The sequence below is a fragment of the Urocitellus parryii genome, chromosome 5 (assembly GCF_045843805.1).
Source record: "Urocitellus parryii isolate mUroPar1 chromosome 5, mUroPar1.hap1, whole genome shotgun sequence".
Classification (NCBI taxonomy): Eukaryota; Metazoa; Chordata; class Mammalia; order Rodentia; family Sciuridae; genus Urocitellus; species Urocitellus parryii.
In genome coordinates this window covers 141,948,378-141,974,460 of record NC_135535.1, presented here as the reverse complement: position 1 = coordinate 141,974,460, position 26,083 = coordinate 141,948,378, and the positions used below count along the sequence as shown (strand labels likewise).

Here is a 26,083-nt window from a genome sequence, read left to right as displayed (position 1 = left end):
CTTTCCTAAAAATGAACATGTGCATAAATTTCCTAGTCAGAATAGTGAAAAATCTAATAATTTTCAACATGTCAAGTTATGTCAATCTCATGTTGATTGTATTTTATAAAATTATTTTACTTTTCAAAAAAAATTTAAATGATTACAATTTTATTTTGCCCTTGACAAAAAATCTCTAATGTCATTAGATTAGTAATTATTCCCACAAATATATCAAAATTGGTGGCTTTGTCTTTCCTGTATGTAAACTTCCTTGCTTCTATTGATTTGAATGTAGTAGCAACACTCCTGAAAATACTAAGAAAATCTATCTAGATTCTTACAATTTTTAGGAAAATTTTTATTTTAGTTTACATTAAAGTCATTTATCTTTCAACTTGAAATAATCACTTCCATTTTTGTTTTTGGATCACTCTTATGAAATTGCCTAAGGCTAATTTGTCATGAATTCAACTGCCTCAGACCAGGAATTCTAGAAAGTGGTAGAATTTACAAAACTGGAACAGAATAAAATTAGTTTATTAGTCAAAATTGAGTCTGTGCCTTACAGATTTCTGTAAGTTATAGGAAACACAGAGAGAGAGAGAGAGAGAGAGAGAGAGAGAGAGAGAGAGAGAGAGAGAGATCCATAGCAATGCCCCTTGGTCTGTTTCACTTTGGTATGTGTTGGCACATCACATTAATGAAAATAATCAGAAGAATTATAATAATGTGTGGATGAATTTTACTCAATGACTGTTCTGTGTTACTTTCCTTCAGCTTGGCTCCTGTTTTTTTAATCTCCTCTTTATCTTCCTCTCATGTACTGGGGATGTACTTCAATGGTTAAGCACCCAGAGGTTCAATCTGTGGCACACACAAAAAAAGGAGCTCATTTGACTTTACTTAATACCTTTGGGATTGTTGATCTAGTTACATTCATTGCACCTTATGTTGATTTTTTACTTTCTTGTATTTTCAATTATGATAATGTATTCTCATCTCTCCCACCACAAACATGCATTCTGATTGTGAATCCACTTAGAGCTCTCAGGATACAGTTCCAGCTAGACCTAAGGCAACTTATGACAGGGGCAAGTTGGTGTTTGCTAATAATGGAATTCAATATATTGGCAAGAGGACCAGTGTTGAAAGCAATTTTCTTTCCAAGTCTGTTACCTATTTAGTCTAGGCCTGTTAAATGTCATGCAATCTGTTATTTTCTAAAAGTGAAACTTTGAGGTCTCCTGTAATATTCCATTATGGTGAACATTACTTTTAAAGTGATTCTAGGTCACTGTCTCCTCAAATGCAAAAGTTCTATAATTTTTCCTGAAGCTTTTCTATAATGCATACATTTTATAAGATTGAAAGTGACTAAAATGTTTTAAAGGATAGATGATAAAGGGATAAATGTAATTTTAATTTTTTCATATAGGAGAGCACAGATTTCTTATTTCTTAATGAGATAAGAAAACTACTAAATGGAAAATGAAGAGGTATATTATGTTTTATGTCAAGATTTTATATTTTCAGCTATATCATAAAAATTTTTGTCCATTAGTATTTTTGTTAAATAAGATTTTTTGAGAAATAGGGTTACATTATTATAAAATATTTTTCCTTTGAGTGTTAGGACGTTAGTCATGCTGGTTATTGCATTGCATTTATGTATTTTTATCACAATATCTTATTTGTTTATTTGTTAGAAAACAGGTAAGCACTGAAATTAATGTTTCAATTGAAAGAGATATTTGTGCTTTTCATCTTATACCAAATGTTTGTTTTTATATAGACAGCTCAGGGAGGACTTAGCTTCAGGTACGGTAGGATCTGCCCTTAAACCAGTGTCATAATTAATTTTTCTTGCCCTCTATCAAGAAATTTATATTAAGATAAGGTTGGAATTTTCCTCTAGTTGAAACAAGCATGTGATCCTTTCCAGTAGAAAGATTCAGCAAATATTTGGGTTCATAGTTTAATTGGGTTATTTCTAAAATAATCTTCACTGTGCAGTTCCTTGTTCTTATACATTTATCTCTTCATGAAGCTGTTCTATAGAAAAATAACGTCCTCCTTTCCTTACCTGTCCATATTTTTCTATTCTGTCAGCAAAATAAATACTTTCTGTTTGTAAAGAACAACCAGACATCAATATAATTCACTCTTTGACCTTCGACTTACCCTTGACTCTACAGTATTTGCTGTATCTCCAGTTTTTCATCACCAGCAGAAATGACTCTGGAACACTGGGTAAAAATCAGTGCATAGAGAATGTTCCAAAAAGGGAGGAGAATCACTGAGAGACTAAATTTACTAATTTATCATCTTCCCTTTACTTATGAGGTATTTGAGATAATTTTAATTTCTAGGCTGTCAATAATGAACATGTATTACTTTATGAGTCAGTTTAAAGTGTACAGGGCCAGTCCTCACTCAGAGGATTATGCACGTAACAGTTGTATCCTGCATTATTTTAAATTACCAGCACATATAAAATGTGTTTATAAGCGTTTATTCCCACATGGAGTCAGTTGGGCAAGTATATTGTTTAAAAATAACTGTTTACATCATATGATTTTATTTTTAAATCAGGGCTAAATGCATTTGTCTGACAGCTTTTCTTTAGTGCCATTGAATTGCTAGAATATTCTGGAATTATATACATGCACTTTCCACCTGACATAAATTCATACAATTTTATTATTTTAACAAGTTTATCTATGATGCTTTTAGTAAGATAAATATTATAACAGTATTCACTGTTGCAGATTTTTTAATCTTTTCACTTGGCCTATTTTTCCAAATTAAATTGTTTCATATTTCTACAATAAAAACTTCAAAAGAGAGTAGCATTTTTCACAAATCCTTTTTCCTTTAGGAAGCCTTCTCCTAGTATTGAAATTGTGCATTGAGATATAATTTAACCTATTTAAAAAAAGAGGGAGGTCGTTACTTTACACTGTTCCTTAAGTGTCAAATGAAATAAAATACATGAGAGAAAAACCCTGTAGAAATCTCTAATATATGTATATTACTCTGGTCTCCCTGATCACTCAACCCTCTGACTCTGAATAATTCTGTAGAAAGTTAGTTCCACATATTATGCATTATTATAAATTATAAGTTCTATTATACATTCAATAATCTTGTTTTATAATTATATATTTTAAGCCCAACTAGGAAAATAACCTTAAAAGGAATCAAACCATTTGTTATAGATACATGCATACTATACTTCTATTTCCAATTCAGCATCAATATATCTAGAATGTGTGTGTGTGTGTGTGTGTGTGAGAGAGAGAGAGACAGAGAGAGAGAGAGAGAGAGAGAGAGAGAGAGATTTTTAATTGCAAAACAGAACAGTGTTTAAATGCTAGATTGTGATTCTCTGCCTTAAGAGAAATTACATTGCAGTATGAGGAGACGTAAAATGAAAATTTCAATAAATAAGAACATCAGACACTGATAACAGCCATGAAGAGGACAACGTATAGGAAGTACTATAAGTGAAGGGGTTGTGTGGGTTACACTGGCCAGGGAAATCATCTCTGAGGAACAGGCATTTGTGTTGAGATCTTTCTTAGGAGAAGGAAGGATTAGAAAAATAGCAAATGCAAAATCCTTTAGAAATAAATTGGCAGACAAATTAAAAAACAGCAACAACAACAACCAAACCAAACCAAACAAACAAAAAATTAGAGATGCCAGAATGCAGGAAATGAGAAACAGCATGGGAGGTGCATTCAGGTAGGACAGGAAACTGAAGCCTCACCCACACAGATGGAAAGACAGAGGACCCAAAAAGTGCAAGGTTGAAAGTCAGATTCTGATTTAAAACTTACTACTTGCTATTCAAGGCTTTGGGCAGGTTTCATAACAATGGTCTGTGAAGATTAAACCTATAGAACAGATATAAGTAGAATATCCAATGTTATTCTACTTGCTATCTTTTCACTTCCTTTCAATAAGTGGTTGTTGATTAATTGATTAAGAAACCCTGTCTCAAATATTTTCTAAATAAATAAAGCTGAAAATCCTATTGTTCTTTTTCTTTTTTAGGTTACTCTGAGAAAGCTTAAACTCTTCCATTTGAAACTCCACTTTCTCCCATATTTAATTACTAATCCAATTGTTGCTGTGACTGTTCACCATTAACTGAATTCATATGAAATATAATGTATCCATTCATTGAAATTTTGGGGTCCATAAATGTCGTATGTTTGATAACTTTCTACTAGTTTAACTGATTTGCTATCATTTGATTTTTCTTGATATAAACTTTGCAATAGAAGTCTATAAGTGGGGTGCCTAGTTATTCAATTTTTTTTGTATTTTAGAAATAGTTCATAAAAAGCACAATATTGTTTTTTAAATAATAAGAATTCAAAGAACAAATGAAGAAATTCTAAAGTTGAGAGAGTTACCCAATATAGTGTAAATTCAAATACAATATATAATGCTGTCTCAACAAGTTTACAAGAAAAGTGTTATACACAGACTATACCCTTCCTAACACTGTCATCTCCTCTCTTTTCAACAAGTTCGGAAAAATAAATAAACTTGAGAAATAAAAGTCAGAAAGTTCCAGAGACTATCAGAAAGGGTTAAAGTGTATAAAATAATTTGTATAAATCTTTATTGTATATAAAATTTTCTCAAGGTTTTTGTACAAAATACAAATTACCTAAAGCTGTCTTCAGGTAATATGATTGTTTTTGTTTCAGGAGTCAAGCCTAAAAGTTAGGAAGTTTCTCATGCAAACATAATGGCACCTATACTTGAAAAATGTCAATATAGTGAGAAATAAGTACATTTAATGTGGAAGGCATAATTGGTACCAATGCAGGCAGGAGAAAAGAAAAACTATTATCATGAAATTCTAAAGAAAAATTGAGAAGTTTAGTGCATGCATCCAGAGACCCTGTCGGCAAATATCGAGAATGTGATTTGGAAAAGATTTAAGAAGCATCTATCAGTGCCCTGAAGGCATCAGCATCGAAAGTTACCAACAGCTCCCCTGTTGTGGTTTAAAGTAGTAGCCTCTGTTGCAAGGACAAACTGGAAGTCTGAAAACAAAATAATTCTTTCAAACATCAAACCAAGTGTTTCAGTTTGCCCTTCTCCAGAAAAAAGTCAGATCTCCTAGGATTCTTCAGTAATCTGGGGAATTTAAATGTTGCAAACAGTTTAGTTTGAGGGAAGTTGCTATTATGCTTGTGAGTCCAAAGCCAGCTATGGGAGTTGGGTAGGAGTGCATGGGGAGCCATGCTATCTGAAGTTATTTCATATGCTTTTCCAAATATTTTATTCTGTTCAGTGAGGCAGACATAATCCCACCAAGTTTTTCTATCAAGAAATGGCCTTTATTTTTGCTACCCTTGTATCCTCTGGAAATTCAGGTTATGTGAGATCTGCAAAGCTTTCAAACTTTATCTTGCCAGGGTATCCTGGTGTGCATTTTCATTTTAGTGTTGTTTTATAAATGTTCTACTTGTCAAAGGGAGGCTTACATGATCTCCTCAAATTCTTATTCTTGCTTTTTAAATGTAGAGAAACCTTAGGGTGAAACAGTAGGTCTGTTGGGTAACAAGGGGATACTTCTCCTTCATCACCCAGCTTTCAATAACAAGAGACACATAAAAAGTTTAAGTTACTTTATGTACCAAATCATCATCCAATATGATAGGTTGAGTCTTTTTATTGTCTGGGATATAATACAAATAATGAAACTAGAAATGCAAAAGGCTTATTTGTACCTCAAATTTTGTTAATTTCAGGAATCTTTCTGCAAAGGATATTATCACTGTTATTATATTATTCATAGTGATGATGCACAAATGGTTGCTATGTTCAAATTTCAATACATCAGACTAAATGTAACTAGAAAGTGACATTAACATTTCTTCCTCTGTTATTGAATATCTATTTGGTTTATTAATTTAAAATATGGAATTTGATATTGAAAATCCAAGTTAAAGAACACTAAATAATGTGCTTCAAACCAGTTATTAAAGAGAAAATTAATTTATATAATTAAAGTTATAGCATACACTAATGCATGCACATTTTAATAATAGAAAAATGATAATGATTTAAAAAATATTAAAGTTTAAATTTTATGTGTAAAAACAAACCACTAATCACTAATGTCTCTTCTTCATTTGTCCATATTTGGAAGATAAGAAAAACAAACTAATTACTATTTATGTTTGTATTAATAAAACATTTTTTAAAGTTCTTTAGAAAGTTTAATTTGGTCCTGGCTTATATCAAGAAATATATCCAAATGTATAAATAATCCTCCAATTTATTACTCAGTATTTAAAAGCACATAAGAAAAAATCTGCAAACATATTCATCCACTTAGAATCATGCAATTTTGAATATTTTTTGATTGATATTGAATTTCCTATAGAACTCCAAATTCACGATTACCATCTTTAGCAGAATTTGAAGATGGGGGAAGAAATTTAAAAAATTAAAGGCTGCCATATAACATAGTTTGTATTTGTCCCTAAGTTCAGAAGATGCCACTGTGAGAAGTCATTACTTCATACAATAAGAGTGTATTTGGTGAAATGATTATTATAAAACAAAAGAAGTCTATAAAAATATGGTTAGTACTGCCACAGAATTATCAATAATCTCATTCTTATGAAACAACAACAATATCATCAGGCAGTGGATTTTAGAGCCAATTTTGTTTTTATTACTATTTGTAGTGATGTTTAGTATCTTTATAGTAAAGTATACTATGTATTTGGTATTATAATATATATTCAAAAATTATAAGAAAAATGCAGTAACTTTGATATTCTCAGACACAGTGAGTGTCTAATTAATATCAAAAGTTAATATTAAACACAAGATTAGATTAACTTATTTTCTATTATTTATTCATTATAATTTTCTCCCTTTCTGAGGTATGAATCTAAAATTCATTTTTTTCACAGTAAACCCAATCTCCAACAAAACGTATTTTTTAGATACCCCATTCTTTTGGATTTTCTTATCTTCTAGTTGTATCATGCTGTGATTATTTTATGCTCAGAATTTATTCAATAGCCCAATACTTGGTTTTCTAATTTGTTTAATGGTGATCATGTGTCTACAATATGTAAAACAGCAAGTAAATCACTATCCTTGAAGGAAATAATAATGCTCATACTCTTTCGTGTAGTTATGTTCCAGAACAAAATTAAATTTACCGATTAATAAAATTATAAGAAATTTATAAACTAATATTTGTTGGATGGCACAGCAAGACCCTCTAAACAGTTACATTTAATCTTGAGAAAAGCTCTGTGATTTAATTGACGTGAATTATTCTTCAATGTGGCAAAATTAGAGGTGAAGACTTTCCCACAATGTGCTAATCTTGTTCATAAGTGAAAACATAGCTATATCTAGTCACTCTTTTGTCACGTTTCTGCTCATATATATATACATATATACATATATATATATGTGTATGTATATATATATACATACATATATATATGTGTATGTGTATATATATATATATAATATATATATATAAATGGTAGGTGGCATTTTGATAATATTTGATAATATTTTTATCATATTTTGAAAATGAAGGCCATTTTGATAATATTAATTCTGCTTATCCAAGAATATAAGAGGTCTTTCCATTTTGTAAGGTCTTCCTCAATTTCTTTCATTCATGTTCTGCAGTTTTCATTGAAGTGGCCCTTCACTTCTTTTTGTGAGATTGATTCCAAAATATTGATTTCTTTGATGCTATTATGAATGGAATTGGTTTCTTAATTTCTCTTTCAGCTGATTCATATTTGCAGTGTAAGAATTAAATTGATTTATTGGTGTTAGTTTTGTGTCCTGCTACTGGCTGAATTTATGAATTTTAGAAGTTTTATGGTGGAATATTTTGGGTCTTCTAAATATAGGATCATATCATTGGCAAACAGAATGTTTGAGCTCTTCTTTTTCTCTTCATATCTCTTTAATTTCTTTCTTTTGCCAAATTGCTCTGGTTAGGACTATTAAATAAAAGTTATAGGCATCCTTGTCTTGTCCCTGTTTTTAGAGGGAATGCTTTCATTTTTTTCTCCCTTTGGAATGCTGTGGGCCTTCGGTTTTTCATAAGTAGCTTTTACAATGTTGAGGTATGGTCCTTCTATCCCTATTTTTCTAGTGTTTTAATTATAAATTAATGCTGAATTTCTGTGTCTATTGAGATAACCATGGGGTTTGTGTCATTCAGTCTATTTACGTGATTAATTGCATTTATTGATTTCTGTATGTTGAACCTAGCTTGCATTCTGGGGTGACACCCACTTGATCATGGTGCAATATCTTTTTAATGTGTTTATGTATGGAATTTGCCATAATTTTTTTAAGAACTTTTGCACCTAGCAAAAGTGTTATACAGATTTAATGCAATTTGCATTAAAATTCTAACTACATTTTTCATAGAAATAGTAAAGACAATCATGAAATTTATTTGAAAAAATAAGAGATTCAGCATAACCAAAACAATTATTATTGAGAAAAGCAAAGTAGGAGGCATCACAATACCAAAGCTAAAATTATACTGCAGAGACATAGAAACAAAAACAGTATGGTATTGGTACCAGAACAGTTATGAGGACTAATTGAAGAGGATATAAGACAAAGAGAGAAAACCACATAAATACAGTTATCTCATACTAGGCAAAGGCACCCAAAATATACATTGGAGAAAAGATAGTCTCTTCTACAAATGGTGCTAAAAAAATTGGAAATCCATTATGCAGTAAAATGAAATTTAACCTCTAGCTCTCACCCTGCACAAAACTCAAAGTGTATCAAAGACTTAGGAATTAGACCAGAAACCTTGCACACACTAGAAGAAAATATAAGCCCAACACTCCAACATATTAACTCAGAAACTGATTTCTGACAAGACTCCTATAGCACAAGAAGCAAAATCAAGAATTAATGATTGGAATGGCATCAAACTGAAAAGTTTCTTCATAGCAAAGGCATCCATCAAAAGCATAAAGAGAGAGTCTACAGAATGGAAAAAAAAATCTTTGCCACTTGCATTGTAGATAGGGCATTCATTTCCAGAATAAACAAATAACTCAAAAAACTTATATCAAAAGAAAGATAAATAGGCAAAGAACTAAACAAACACTTCTCAAAAGAAGTAATACGAATCATCAACAAATATTTGAAGAAATGTTTAGCATCTCTAGCAATTACAGAAATTCCAGTTTCAACTACAGTGAGATTTCACCTCAGAATGGCAACTATCAAGAATATAACTAACAATAAATATCTACACAGGGGACAAGGTACACTCATATACTTTTGGTGAAAATGCAAATTGCTGCAATCACTCTGGAAAGCGTGTAGAGATTCCTTTAAAACTTAGGAATGAAATCACCATTTGACTCAGTTATCCCTCTCTTCAGTATATACCCAAAGGACTTAAAATCAGCATACTATAATGACAGAGCCACATCAATGTTTATAGCAGCTCAATTCACACTAACTAAGCTAGGGAGCCAATCTATGTGCACTTCAACAGCTTAATGGATAAAGAAAATATGGTACATACATAACTGAGTATTGCTCAGTCATTAAAAAAAATGACTTTATGCATTTTGCCAATAAATGGGTGGCTTTGGTGACTATCATACTAAATGAAATAAACCAATCCCTAAAAAACCAAAGGTTGAATATTCTCTCTGATATCTGGATGCCAACACAAAAGAGGGGGGACTAGAATAGAAATTCAGTGGATTAGACAAAGGGGAATGAAGGGAAGAAGGGAGATAGGTTTAGGAAAGACAGTGGAATGTACCTAACATGTTCCTGTGTACATATATGAATATAGCACAGTGAATCTCACCATTGTGTACACCCACAATTCTGGGATCCTAATTAGAATAATTCATACTTCATGTTTGTATAATATGTCAAAATGTACTCTACTGTCATGTATATCTAAAATGAACAAATAAAATAAGTTTTAAAAAAAGATGGCATAGAAAAAATGAGATTTATAAATAACATGCAATTGCAAATGGAAGGTGTGCAAAGTATGAGATAAACTAAAGTCAAAGAGATCACAACTTACAATGCCTGGTACACTGTGTTTATTTGAAGACAAAAACAAATTTAAACTGGATAGTTGGACTAAAATCAACAAAATCAAATATTACATAGAAATTTTAGTGATTCCAAAGAAAAATTTATGCTTCGAGAACCCAAAATTTGGTCAAAATTATACTTAAGACTGAAATAATTAAAATTTGCATAGATAGAACTTATTTTATTACTCATTTTATTATATTTTATTACATTATTCAAGGTAATATACTAGTTGACTGTTGAAGACAAATAAATAATTCAAGTATTGTAACAACTGTATGGGAGCATTAAAACCAATGGAAAAAATATAAATACAAACCAATGCATTAATCTAAATGTATTGTCATTGAATATGGGAATCTGAAACAATGCTTACAGTAAAGATACAGTATAAAAATTATAATCTGGTTTCCAATTCTCAAATGTTATTAATAATGGAAGCAGTTGTGGTATATCCATGTATGTGTGTGTGTGAGTGTGTGTGTGTGTATGTGTGTGTGTATGTGTGTGTGTGTGTGTCTGTATATACATCCTTGGGGATCAGATGTATAACAAATTAGAGATATTAATAAGTGCAATTAGATGATCATTTCTGCTTGACATTCCATTGTCCTTATGTCCATTAATTTTATGTTTAGATTTCCAATTCCACATTGTAAGTCAAAATTCCAATACTTCGTTTTCCTAAACACACACACACACACACACACACACACACACACACACACACACAAACACACACATACAGAGTCCTAAACTTTATTGCTCTCATATGACAGAAAAAAAAATCTTTTTATTTTAAGGGATTATAATCAAGCTAAGATTTTTAAAATGATACAATGGAATAGAAGCAAGCCATCATTAAATTTTTAAAGAATGAAGTTTAGTAGATTTCCATTTAAGACAAAGGGAGAAAGCAGAGATTTTCAAACTGGTTTTACTTCTTTAGAAAAAGTAAATTGAAAATATAAATTGATGGAAAATAAATCTTTACTATTCAATTTTCCTTATACACTCTAATAATAAATTTAAAATATTACATAAATATAAAATTCAGAGGTGAAAACTAGGTAAACAAATCTAAAAGAAGGTACATTTGCATACATAAAAGTGAAAATAACACCAAAAGGCAAACAATAAACAATGTATTTACAAGTCTAGAAATATTTGCCATGGAAATAAAATTTTTAGATGTCAGAATTAAAAAGAATATAAACTAAGTAAATAAACAGAAGAAACAGAAATAAATCTATCAAATAAATCATGCTAGGAAGAAAATTTAAAATTAAGCTTTATACTTATTTAGCAATACTCTAGATATATATCATTGTCAATATTGATAAGTAGATGCAATTATAACCACTCATACAATACTGAGAAAGAAATAAATCACTGAAATCTATTTGGAAAGCCATCTGGCAATTTGTGCTGAGGAGTTCAACACATTCTTATTCCTCAATAAGAAACTCCACATCTAAGATTATAACTAATGACATTGAACAGTAATGAGTATATCATTTATGTTGCCAAAGTAATATAAGAAACAAATATCTAACTCTGAAAACTAATTATTGATAACATTTGTGAATGTTGTACATTATTGGAAATTGTGGTTTCAAATCATATTTATTTGCTTGGAATCATGATGTTACATATAAGACAAAAATAATCAACCACAATGTAATGTAGTGAAATATCATATTGGTAAATAGGTAGATAAAGACAAATGAAAAACACAGGGAGACACTACCTCATAGCTGGCATGGTGGTACAGGAGGCTGAGACAAGGGAATCATAAGTTCAAGGCCAGCCTCAGCAATTTAGCAAGGTCCTGAGCAACTTAGAGAGTCCATGTCTCAATATACAAAAAATAAAAAGGGCTGGGATGTGGCTCAGTGGTAAAGTGAAACTGAGTTCAATTTCTGAATACTAAATTGCTGAGCTGTTGAACAATATGTGTGTGTGTGTGCGCCCAAGCATGTGGGCCTACATGCCTACTTACTACTCCTTCTTACAAGATAATCTAGATAATGCTTTCTTTATTCAGAAAGAAAATAATTTTTTTTTCCTATTTGCCTATAGATGTTTTCCATTGGCTAGTATATGAAAAGCTGTACTGTTTTAAGGCATTTTAACAACTCCCCTCAAAATAGCCTTATAGGACTATTAATTAATCTATTGACCTATCTGCCTATTTCTCTTTTACTCCCCTATCCAGCCCTTATCAGAAACAAACACATAAAAAATCTATACCAATATTTAATCTATACCAATATTGCCTTTAACACCTGGATAAAAATTTATTTTATTCAATCTGTTCATGCTTAAATATCTCTGATATTTGGTATTTTGCACAATTTCACCCATGATATTTAAACTTGTAAATTTTCTAATGGAGTTTCTATGACTGTTTATTGATAAATATCATTACAAAACATTTTGTAATTTGACTTCTGGTACATAACTTTAAGATGCCATACTTCTTACCATTAGCTCCTTCATATAAAACTCATATCGAATTTATTTTATCCTGCTTGAACAATTTATAGATATTTTTGCAAACAACATTTTCTTAATACATTTATGTAGCTTATCTAGATATCAATAATTAAGAAATGTCACTGAAACATTTATAATGAAAATATGGGGAATAAATTGATTCTAAAAGTGCAATGCATCTGAGTCTACAGAAAATGTGACTGAAGCTTCCTTTTAATAAAAGGAAATGTAGACTTTATATAAATATTTAATTCTCTGGCACATTATCTTAAATTATATTTATGTGTAATCACTAAATAATTTATTTTGTAGGTTTTATATCTAACACTTGGCTTAAAATTTAATAGCAGTAATAGATATGTTTGTAAGACTACTTACACTACCTGAGAAGTCCTTCTCAGGGAAGCTTGTAAGTTCTTATCTCTTTTAATCCACATTCCTGGCCTCATTATTTTTGCCTCTTGTTAAGTGTAGCAACTTGATAGCTTAAATATCTCAACATTATAAGGAGAGTCTCAAAAGCCATCAATATTTGTACATGGATGTCCTGCAGAAGCCCCGTGAGCCAGGCTAGGGTCATAAACCTTAAGAATTCTCTAAATAAATCGAAAACTGGCAATCCCTTTATTCACAGTTTTGAATTCCTATGTGCTACATGTGTTATCCAATGCCATAGATACAAAAACAAATAGGACTTAACCCTGCCCTCAAGAAAGTTATATTCAAAGCAACTAAAACAGGAAAAACAAGAATATGTGAAAAATTCTGAAGTGGATGAGAAAATTATTTTATTAAAATAAATAGTTTAGAAAATTTATGAGCTATATACCTCAGAGGGTAATATATATATATATATATATATATATATATATATATATATATATATAGCGAGAGAGAGAGAGAGAGAGAGAGAGAGAGAGGATATAGCCAAGTATAAATGAAAAGAAAAGAGAAAAAGAAAGATAGGACTTTATTAAAATAAGGTAAATTAGGAATTTTCTTCTATATGACAATACTAATAGGGGTCAAACATAAGCCATAAGGGATATGATACTTATAAATTCTTAAGTTGACAAAAGCCTTACATTCCATCAAACAGAGAACTATTATGAAACATGGAGAAAAAGATACATAATTCAATGAAAAATACCCCAAACACATAAATCAATGCTTCAGAAATGTCCAATATCATAAATAGTTGTTTAACTTCATTTGTCATCAAGAACATACAAATTGAGATAAAAATTCACACCTACCGGAATTGCTAACATTTTAAAAGAGAATAAAATTACAAACTGTGGCAAATGTTTGAAGTAATTCAAATTCTCCCACCCTATACTAATATTTTAACCTATGAAACCACTTTAAAAAATTGGCAGCAATCCAGCACATTCTCCAACTTTATTCTTAATGTTTACAGAAGCATGTGAATATGTATAAGACAGTCACAAATGCTTATATCAGCATTATTCATATCAGCATGTAGTAGAAATAATTTAAAATCTATCATTTCTTTTAAAAAATAATTTTAAAACGTTGGGATATTAGTTGTATAGTCTACAATCATTAAAACAAGTGTACTCTACTTAACAATGTGCATGGATCTCAGATGCAAGCATATCTTGCGAGAAATAAGAATAAAAAAGCCCTAGAAGATATACTCTATACTTCAATTTACATAAAATTCAAAACAAGTATGACATCTGTGATATGAGAAGTCATGTCATCTCTAAGATGGAAGGAAGAGTAGTATTTGGTATAGAATATTTTAAAATGGGCTACTGAGACTATATTCTATTTTTTAATCTCAGTAGTGATTACATGAATGAAATAGAAATGTAAAAACAGAATGGAAACTAATAATTTATTAAGGTATCATATTATTGAACTTTCATAAAAAGTTTGCTTATAAAGTAAATTGTATATTATACAATAGATTTGCTTGTGAATATTTCTCTTAGCAACATTTCTGAATATTTATGTAAGATAAACAACTCAGAGTACAATCATTAAGTACTTTCAAAGCTACAAGTACTTTCTAACCTCTTAACAGATATCATTATTTTTCCCCCAGAATTTAACCTACTTATTTTCTATTATAAATTTTTCATACCATTTTTCTCCTAGGCCTTTAAATGTTCTAATTACCAGATTTGTTTGTGATCACTGATGATTTATTTGATATGAAAATGCTTGCATTTTTTAATAAACCATTTCCTCATTTTCACTTATGTTATTGTCTAACCCATTTGTGATTTTCTCTTATTTTTATTTTTGATCCACTAAGATTTATTTTACATAAAATATGGAGTCAATATCTAATATAATTTTATCATAAAAGTTGTTAATTAGCCAAGTGTGGTTGGCTAATTACATGCCTGTAATCCCAGCGGCTGTGGGAGGCTGAGACAGAAAAATTGCGAGTTCAAAGCCAGCCTCAGCAAGAGCAACGATCTAAGCAACTCAGTGAGACCCTGTCTTTAAATTAACTACAAAATAGGGTTGGGGATAAGGCTCAGTGGTTGTGTGCCCCTGAGTTCAATCCCTCACCAAACAAAAGAAGTTGTTAAGCAATATTTAATCAGTCTTTATGAAAAAAAATTCAGTATTTCTCCTACTGACTTGCACATTCATGTTTATCACATATATACTCAGTGGGAACATAAACTAATAAAATCACTTGGGAAAATAGTGTGCACATTACTCGGCTTCACTGATGCTTCTTCTCCCACTAAGTCATACTGCATCTGATAACTTTAGACTTTGTTTTCTCCAAAATGAAATCAATAAAAAAGACTGCTTTGTTATAAATTTGTTATACATTGAGAATATATACATATATTATGCTATATGATATTAAATATCATTATATCTTATAATAAAATGTACATTATATACTACATATTGTATAATATAATATTTATTAATTATATATTATATTATATTGTATGTACATACCTCTAAACTAGAGAGACTGAGAGAGAAGTTCTGAATTTTAATTATGATTTGATGATGAATTGAAGTCATCATGATGACACATGGAGGTACAGAGTGGGCATCATATCATTTTTGTAATTGAAATACTCATGCAAGTGTGATGAGACTAAAATTGTAAACAAAGTTCTCCCAAGATTGTCTCTTCCTCTTCATAATAGAGCCATTCTACCCACTTAGTTTCTTATTTACTACTGACTTACAGTGTCCTGACTTGAAGATTTCCAGTAAGCAATGTGTTAATGAATGGAAGGCAAAGAACAAGAATATCTCAGGTTTGAGGCAATGTGAGGACTAGAACAGAAGAACCTCTTAAAGAAATGGTTAAGAATACCAAAAAAGGGCTATAAGGAATATTTTTATGCTCTATATACCCTCTTTGCAAATATCTATCAAATAGACGCAAGCCCTTAAATTTGAGGGTTTTTGAAAGTAATTTTTGTAGCTGAATCCAGTGTCTCTGATTGCAATATTGCTTTGAGTCTATGTTGCTTGGATAGTGTAAAACAAGTCCATAGGCTTGCAGTTTTTCCTGTAGGTTTTTATTCCTAGGATAAATCCTAAGAAGTAACAAGGGGGTTAAATCATAGCTAAGTATTTTCTTACCCTTCTGGGATTTATTTGAAGATCCAAGATATAGGAGAAACTTACTCCAGAGTTTTCTGATTTAAGAAGCAAAGAGAGATTCAAATAAGCAGTTTGAAAACGTGGGCAGTATCAGCAAAAGTGTTCAAATACTCAGTTGAAAGGATATTCAAATACATATTTTGAAAATATATTCAGTCACAGTATAGAAAGCTTAATATATATCTAAAAACTGTGCATGCACAATGGAATAAAAAAGAGTATAATATTGAAGGGTCATAAAGTTAGCTATGAAAATAATAAAATGATGGTGCTTTTTGTTAACTTATTGAGTTTTCTCTTTAATATATAACATTCAAATTAGTAGATAGGATCTAATGGTATTTTCATGAATCATTGCTATGTGAGTATTCCACCTGTGGACTTTTCCATCCTTTATAGGAATGGTAAATAGCAAGACTGTTTTGAAGACTTTAATATGACCCAGACATCATTTTTATGTGCCATATAAACTTTAAAGTTCCCATACCACTCACCTTAATTAGTTACCCTTTTGAAATATTCACAGTTTGGAGAAGGTCTGAAATTTCTGAGAACTTTTCCAGCTAATATGATATTTCTGCAACTTAAAAAGGCAAAACTAAGCAAATAAAAGCAGAAATGATTGGCCTCTTAAGGAAATATTTTAAGTGTATTTGAATGATTAAGAATATATTTGATTTGTTATTCTTTTCTATTGTTTGTTAATACATAGAAACAAGCAAGAATCTGAGTGAGTGCTTTCAAAAACTTCTAGAAAACAGTATACTTGTAAAATAATGTTAGATGAGAATAATACTATCCACTGATATTTCTTACAAGCACTTTAAATCTTTTGTTAATGGGACTCTATAACAATTTAAAATATAAATTAAATATTAAGTTTGAGTGGATATTTAAAGAGAAATGTCTACATAAATATAAAGAACATAAAATCAATAAAATCAATTTAATAATAAATAATATTTTCAATCATTTTGATATTAAACTATAAAATTTACTGAAATTTTAAATTATTTTTGTCAGTGTTAGAAAACTTATGGCCTGGCATTTTTTATATTTTGCATATATCCTCTTTTCACATACTAAATACAGAGCGAACATCAAGATAATAATAAAATTATATGCCTAATATTACAAAAATAGGCTTGATATTTCAAACACATAATACTAAAAATTCTAATAATTGGAAATAATAGTCAAGTAAGATTATTATGCAATAGAAATGTGTGATAATAGGAGTTTAGCTTCATTTTCAGAGATGTATCCAAATATATTCTTCCTTAGGGATTTGAATAATGTTTTGGGGATTAGATTGTTATTATTTTGTCATTGATTTTAACATATTTTGGCAAGTTCAGTATACTCTTAGGTATATTTTACTCAAAAGAATTTTTTTCAATGTAAAGATGAAAGACATTTTTAGCATTTATACAGGGTTTCTTTTATCGGTATCTCAACCAGTACCAAAGGCTTTAATAATGAGTCTTATATCAAATATGGGTTCTTATTTTCAAAATATATAGACCTATAGACTTGTACAGTGATAGATATTAATTAACATAAGTAAAATGGAAAAAATATTTAATACATAAAGATTGCCTAAATAAAAAAGGTTGGCATAAAACAGAATTAAAAATCAAATGAGTTATGTGGCCTTTTAACATAGAAATGATATGATATGAGTGATATGGCAGAGTTCTGTGGATCATTACTTCTGTCTACCTGATACAAGTTAAAATGGTCCAAGTATTCAATCTGGAATCTCCATGTTACCTTTAAATATACGTTTTATAAAAGGGAATAGCTTGAACACCTATGAGTAAAGAGAGTAGAAATTTTCTTAAACCTGCAGAAAAGTTTTCAGAATACTTCTTTTGTGATTACTTGCTAAGATTATTTTCTCTATTGTTTATATGATAGAATTTGGACTGAATTTTTTTTCAATCTGGTAATGAGGTTGTGTGAGAAGCAGTGAAACCACATTCACCTCAAAACTTTGTCTTCTCAGTAGAATAGAATAATTGTTCATGAGCACATTGTTTTAGACCAATTCAAAAACAAGATCTCTCTCTCTCCAGACAGACTCATGAACATGAAATATGTACTACCAATGGGATAATATTGATCTTTTTTTATTTTTGGTACCCGGGATTAAACTCAGGGGCACGTAACCAGGTAACCACTGAGATGCATCCCCAGCCCATTCTTGTATTTTATTTAGAGATGGCGTTTCACTGAGTTGCTTAGCACCTCTCTAAATTGCTGAGACTGCCTTTGAACTTGTGGACCTTCTGCCTGTCCCCTGAGCTGCTGATATTACAAGCATGTGCCACCATGCCCAGCTAATAATATTGAGCTCTATAATCATTGAATTATACAGTAATTTTACAGGTGATAATCATTTCATTGCTATTAGTTTCTATTCTTACATTCACATTATGAATCTCTTTATGTGGACCTAATCCATGTAAAGATAAGATCAGGGAATGTAATTCTGAATGGTTTAAACAGTGAAATACAAATCTGCTCTCCTATGTACTCCCAACAACCTATCAGCCCACATAGAATTCAAGAGACAGGACTGCTCAAAGACAAATGAGGCTATAAAGCAGCTTCACTTCTGAGGCAAAGTACGACAGAGGCTTCCAGGGTTTGAGTGGCCTTTTTAGGTATTTTCTGGAATTCAACCTGATTATGAAAATTTGTTGAAATCTGTGAGGCACTAGTGTGATGTTTATAAAACTAAATATACTTTCTGCTAACAAGGGTTTGGTAAAGTAGTGGTTATAGCTATTATATCATAATAGAGGAACATTTTGATCCTCTCCGTAAATTATACTGAAGTGCATTCAATCTATGGGTGGATTTTTTAACCTCTTTAACATATACTTCCTCTATAATCTAGACAGTAAAATCAGAAGCTGAAATAAATGAGGAGGACAGGAGAAGAATAAACAACAGTAATTACTATCTATTTGCAAAGAATCTGTTCTTCAGAGGAAACAAATCTCTGAAACGATTGCCTTTACCCAAGAGCTCTGAAAATTTTTCTGGCAGTAGTAGTAACACTCTTCTTGGTAGTGGGTACTCTGAAACTTATTAGAGAATGGTGAACTCTTACCACCTTGAATAATTCATTAGAATATAAATTGACACAAATGCATTCAATCAACTATTGGCCAAATTCTCTGATTGCATGAATTGCATTTGCCAGCAAGAAGAATTCTGTTCACTTCACAGGACAGAATTTAGAAAATAAAAGGGAAGCAAGTAAAGTATTTCTAAGTGTTTTACATAATTGAACTTATTTAACCCATGCACTAGTCTAATGAAAGAGACCCAATGATTATATTTCCAATTTTATAGATGAGAGAAATTAAGAGAGGTTAACATGCTCATATTTTACAGCTAGTAAAGTAAGGGAACTAGAATTTGAAATCAGAGGTGGCTGGTTCCAAAATCTGACAACATTCTGCCTCTCTCTGAACCAAAGGTGAAAGGAATATGAAAAAAGAATACCTAAAGGATATCAATTGATAATTATAAAATAAATTCAAAATTATTTTCTCTATTGTTTAAAAAATATGTCTCTTTCTGCTTTTTTTTTTCTTCCAGAGGGTTATAATGATCTAAATTTCAGTTATTCAAGCTGAAGTTTTCCTATAGGACAGGCAGATCTCTTTCTGAATCCGACTATCACCCTGTGACACCTCTTTCTCCCTGCTCCCTCTCCCAAGAACTGCAAGGATATGCAATTGTGCACCTATGTGTACAGAAGCTGGGGTTCTCCTACGCTAAACCAGAGGTTCTAAATTTTAGCTTGTATCAAAACATCTGGTACAATTGTTAAAACTCAACACCTAAAGTTTCTGATTTAGCAGACTGGAAAAGAAGCAGAGAATTTGTATTATTTCTAAGCAAGCCAATATACCACTATCTACACTCTATTCTTGACCCAATGATATAGATTGATATTCTAAGCTCAGTGTCCAAGAGATTCTGCCTCAAAAGTAACTTGGAGAAAAGGTATTTTTTATTATAAGGATATTATAGTTTTAGGAAATTGAAGACATTTCTGAATATTCTGTTTTCCTCTCAATTTTATTATTTTTTCACTCTATTTTTTTCTCAATTCTTTTAGGGGGCAGGGTTTACATTGTTCTTCTTAAAAATACTTAAGCTGAATAATTTGCTCATTTACTGTCAATTCTTCAGCTTCATCTTAAACAATACACAATTTTCAGTATATCTTAATGTATATATTAGTAATTGTAAAAAATTCTCAGGATTCAATGATCACCACTCATTTGGGAGGTAATCTTGGACATTATTTATGTTTGAGAATGCATTTTTTTCATCTTTAAACCTCATTTTTTTAACAAACTTATTAATGGTAACAGAGGAAAAAAATCTATTAGGGTAAGTTGCTAGTTCCTGTAAGTTAAGGCAAACTATGAATCATAATAACTTATTTTAAAACATTATTTCTCCCAAATTTCCAGAAATATAGAAAAATTTACCTAGAAAATTTCTTTATTTTCCTTACTGTAAATTTATTCATTTATTTATAAAATTAAAAATAGTGCAGCCATGTTAATAACATAATCAAACAATACTTAATGATTTTAGGTAAAATATCTTCCTCCCATCTACTCTCACTTCCAGACCCAGTATCCAAATATATTCATACTTTGCTATTTCCAATTTTTACTTCTGATGATTATTAATATAATTAGACATGTTGTAATTTTTTCTTTTTCTTTCTTCACTTCTTACCATATGACATTTATTAACAAGAAACAATATAGTTGAGAAATGTAATTAACACTTCTCCTTTCCTTCCCTCTTGACTTTGCTGTTATTTTTGGTTTTCCTTTTGTTTATTTAACTTTAAGTAAGACAATTAAAGCTCCACTGCTTATTTCATCAACTGTAGATGTTATTTGGAGAGGATTTTAATTTACATGGCTAATTATCAAAACTAAAACTTTCATGGATTAGTAACTTGGCAGCTCTACAGAAACAAGGAGAGCAAAGATGGTCAGATGGGACACCTCAATATTGTAGGTTTTTTTTTTTCACACTTACCACTCTATAGAAAACCTCACATTTTACTTTTTAAAATTGCAAATAGGAAACTTAGGTATTTCAAATAGTCAGAAACTATTTGGGATTTCTGGGTATATTTCTCTGACCATAGGAAGCAGATTAGGACTACAGAAAATACTCAGAATTGAAATCCTTTCTCAGGGTCTGAGTAGTGCCACACTTTTGAAAAGATGCCATATATTTCATTAGCTGAACCGGGAATAAAGGAGTTTAACTATAAATTGACTTTGGCTGATAAAAATACATTCACTTGAAAAGAAATACTATGAAATATCATTGAAGTATTTCCTCAGAATGTGAAGTTGTCAGATACTAAGAGAGATTTTTATTTCCCTTTAGAATTACCACTTACATATTGGGGCCCAGGGTTGCAAAAATTTAAAGTGGTGTTTCCCAAAATATGTTCTAAAGATATTAGTTCAAAGAGATGTTAATAAATGTTTCTAGCAATTGTACACATAATGCCATGTCTTTAGGGAGTCATTACACAAATTAGCATACTTAAGTCTCTGAGAAGCTCTTCCTTGCTGTAGATCAACTTTTTAACACTTTATTTATTACCATGATTCCCAAATTGATCTGTATAAAAATATTTTCATTTATCCAACATATATATTATTGCTTTTTCATTCTTCATTTTTTTCCAGCATACAGATTATTCATATAGGAGTTAGTAAATTATGTGTCACTTCCTTTTTAAAATAAAGTTTTATTGAAACGTTTATGTCTACTTGTGGCTCTTATGCCATAATGGAGGAGATGAGAGACTGCAACATAAACTTATGGCTGACAAAGTATATATATATATTGCTTATCTGCTTCTTTTCCAATAGGAAAAACTTTTTACAAGTGTTGATAGCAAAATAAAATACCACTGGACATCAAATTGGGAAACACCAGCTTAAAATATCTATTATAAATTTTGAAGACCATTATAGATTAAGCACTTATAACTACATAATATATAACTATTTTTTCATTGTTTTTTATTTATTTTTAAATTTGTTCTAATTATACATGATAGCAGAATGCATTTCAATTCGTTGTCCACAAATGGAGCACAACTTTTCATTGCTCTTGTTGTACATGATGTAAAGTCGCACCACATGTGCAGTCATATACATATGTAGGTAATGATATTTATCTTATTCCACCATCTTCCTACCCCCATATCCCCTCCCCTTCCCTCCCTCCCCTTTGCCCTATGAAAGATTCTCCATTCTCCCCATGCCACTGCCCACTCCGTCATAATGTGTCAACATCCACTTTTCAGAGAGAATATCCAGGCTTTGGTTTTTTGGGATTGGCTTACATTGCTTAGCATGATATTTTCCAACTCCATCTGCAAATGCCATAATTTTATTCTATTTTAATGTTGAGTAATATTCCATTGTGTATATGTACTACAGTTTCTTTATCCATTCATCTATTGAAGTGCATCTAGATTGCTTCCACAGTTTAGCAATAGTGAATTTTTAAGTCCTTAGGGTATAGACAGAGGAGTGGGATAGCTGGGTCAAATATTGGTTCCATTCCCAGCAGGACTCTCCATACTGATTTCCATACTGGTTGCACCAATTTGCAGTCCTACCACCAATGTATAAGTTACTTTTTCTCTACATACTCACCAACACTTATTGTTGCTTATATTGATAACTGCCATTCTGACCAGAATGAGATGAAATCTTAGAGTAGTTTTGCATTTCTCTAATTACTAGAGATGTTGAACATTTTTTCATATATTTTTATGTTTGTTGATTGGTTTTATATCTTTTTCTGAGAAGTGTCTGCTCAGCTCCTTAGTACATTTATTGATTTTTTTGTGTGTGTGTGTGTATGTGTGTCTGTTAAGTTTTTTGAGTTCTTTATATATCCTGAAGATTACTGTCTATCTGATGTGCGTGTGGCAAAAATTTCCTCCCAAAACGTAGGCTCTCTCTTTTGCTGAGAACAAGCTTTTTAGTTTGAATCCATTCCACTCATTGATCCTTGATTTTATTTCTTGCACTTTATGAGTCTTATTAAGGAAGTTGAGGGCCTGATCCAACATGATGAAGATTTGGGCCTACTTTTTCTTCTAGTAGATGTAGGCTCTCTTGTCTAATTTCTAGGTCCTTGATACACTTTGAGTTGAGTTTTGTGCATGGTGAGAGATAGGGAATTAGTTTTATTTTGCTGCATATGGATTTCCAGTTTTCCCAGCACCATTTGTTGAAGAGGAAATCTTTTCTCCAATATATATTTTTGGTACCTTTGTCTAGAATGAGGTAAATGTTTCTATGTGGGTGTATCTTTGTGTAATCTATTCTGTACCATTGGTCTAAAATCTACTTTTATGTCTATACCTGCTATTAACTAATTTTAATAATATAAAACTCAAAAAATGTGACTTTGATACCTATCAATGTCAGTCTTTTGAAACTATTAGAATGCAGCTGAACTAATTAATGCATATTTTTGAAGTTTATCAAATTAATGTAATTTATATAAAAATGTAAAGAAATATTTAGGATGGAGACAATATAAACATTTCAAGTATTTTCTAAAGCAGAAAGAAAAACTTCATATCAGAACATTTTATAGCCTTCATCTTAAAAAACACAACCTCTAGAAAATTTAAGGATGTATTATAATCATCTTTCCTCATTTTCCCCATATCAAATTCTATGTACAGATTACTATGTCTTTTCATTTTTAATTTTCAGGCACCTTGCTTCCTCTTCACATTCAAAGTTAAGTATTATAAGGTCTAAAACCATGAGTCCTAACATTTATTTTAACTACTAGATCAGATGCTCTATAGGTGGCCAGACTAAGATATATCAATGTCAATTCTTTTGAAAGTATTAGAATGCAGCTGAACTAATTTCTGAATTTTTTTCTAGGAAGAACTGAACCCCATTGTTGTTACTCCACCAATCCAAGCCATTGATCAGGACCAGAATATTCAGCCACCATCAGATAGGCCCGGCATCCTCTATTCCATCCTTGTTGGTGCGTATTTCTAATGTTTTATATTATCAGTAATCACTGTAGAGTTATGATGAAATACTTTCAAACCAAAGAAAATCCTTTTAATGATAAAGTTTCTTATATTGAAATTGACTGTTGCATTTATATATAAAAATTTAGATGTAATACTATAAAGTCTTTCTTCTTCATAGTTTTAGCAAAATATATAAAACAATTTAAAATACTTTTACAAATAGAGCAAAATAAGTAATTAACACATTTGTAGTTTTATCCATCACATCTCATAAAGCGTTCTTTAGGAAAATTTTTTAAAAATCAAAGGAAAACATTTTTTGTTCTACTTATATCTTGCCATTGGTTGGACACTATACAGGATTCTGACAAAATATAACTGAATTAAATAATGTCAATTTTGGAGACATATGGAAGAAGGAAAAAGATCATGAGTAGCCTAAGGGTTCACAATGCATTATATGCTTGACAATTTTTCTTGGAAAGATTCCACAAAAGGTGTCCTAATTCAATATATATATATATATATATATATATAGAGAGAGAGAGAGAGAGAGAGAATGATAATTTGATTATGCTATTCTTAAACTGCTTTTGATAAACTATGCATGTTGCTGATTTACATGGTTTTTAGGTTTTAGAGGGAAAGATGCATTAAAGATGAACCACACATCTCTTAAGAAGGCCTGCTTTTAAATTGTGCTTGGAAAATAACTTCAGTGGAGTTCAATACTCCCTTTAAATTTTATTGTCCCCTGGACTCACAGCATGTGTGCTTATGTTCATGCACAACGACCAGTAGAATTTAGACAGATTCTATACTATTGTACCATGTTGTGCTTAAAAATTCTATTTGTAAATAAATTCAAGTAATTCTGTTAAAAGCTTTTAGTATTTATTTCTTATGAATGTAAAACTCTTTTAAGTTTATAGAGGTTTTTATATAGATAACAGGAAATAATGTTTATTTCATTAATTGAAGGCTTGGTAATATAGTGATCAATATGCTAAATGCAGTACACTCAGAGATGAGAGATAAAATGTTCTAGGTTAGGAAGAGGAGGAATTTGAGGATAGGAAGATGTCAAAAAGTAAATTAAAACACATTGCCTCATGGTAATATAAATATAATTTGAACCACATATCCTGTGGTTTCATGAGAAGGTAGCATTGAACATTTCTAAAAGGATTGTTTTGGAAAAGTCATTTCAGCAGGAAAATTTTGGTTTCCAGTTGAAAATGGAAAAAAAATATATCTAGGTAAATTATTTAGCATATGCAAAAGACAAAGGACAAATTTTAAAAATAGACTAAGAGAACAATTCTATTTAAAGTGGACTATCATTGAATGGCATTCAAAGATTTTTTTCAGTTTAAAAAATTACATTTGTTTTGTGTTTCAGAAAATCAGCATCCAGTCTATGAAGTAAGGCAGTTCGATATACAAAACACATAGAAATACACAATAGAGCACAATACACAATAGAGAAAAAAGTTAATGCTCAATTTGTATTAGTTGGTGGTGTTATTATCATCAGAAAGAAAAGTAAAGCATATTGCCTAAATCACATCAAACTCATGAATAGAAGCACACAAACAAAAAACACTTACATGATCAAAGAGTATTTCCTTAGGTCTACTTTCATTTAGTATGTCAAAACCCTTGATTTTTCTTAAGTCCTTTCAAATTATTGTGAGCATATATCTTCCTCATGGCAAGACCTTATAGATAGTTTCTGTATACTAGATGTGAAGATACAGATGTTGA

The 26,083-nt window shown here is 30.7% G+C and overlaps 1 protein-coding gene across 1 annotated transcript in view; it reads left to right on the top strand.

The window, feature by feature from the left end:
* Positions 1–26,083, top strand: part of LOC144255073 (protocadherin-15-like) — a 435,746-nt gene that overhangs the window by 87,433 nt on the left and 322,230 nt on the right. The window contains 1 exon segment of the mRNA XM_077799104.1: positions 24,216–24,324. Within this exon segment, the coding sequence (XP_077655230.1) occupies positions 24,216–24,324 (109 nt within the window).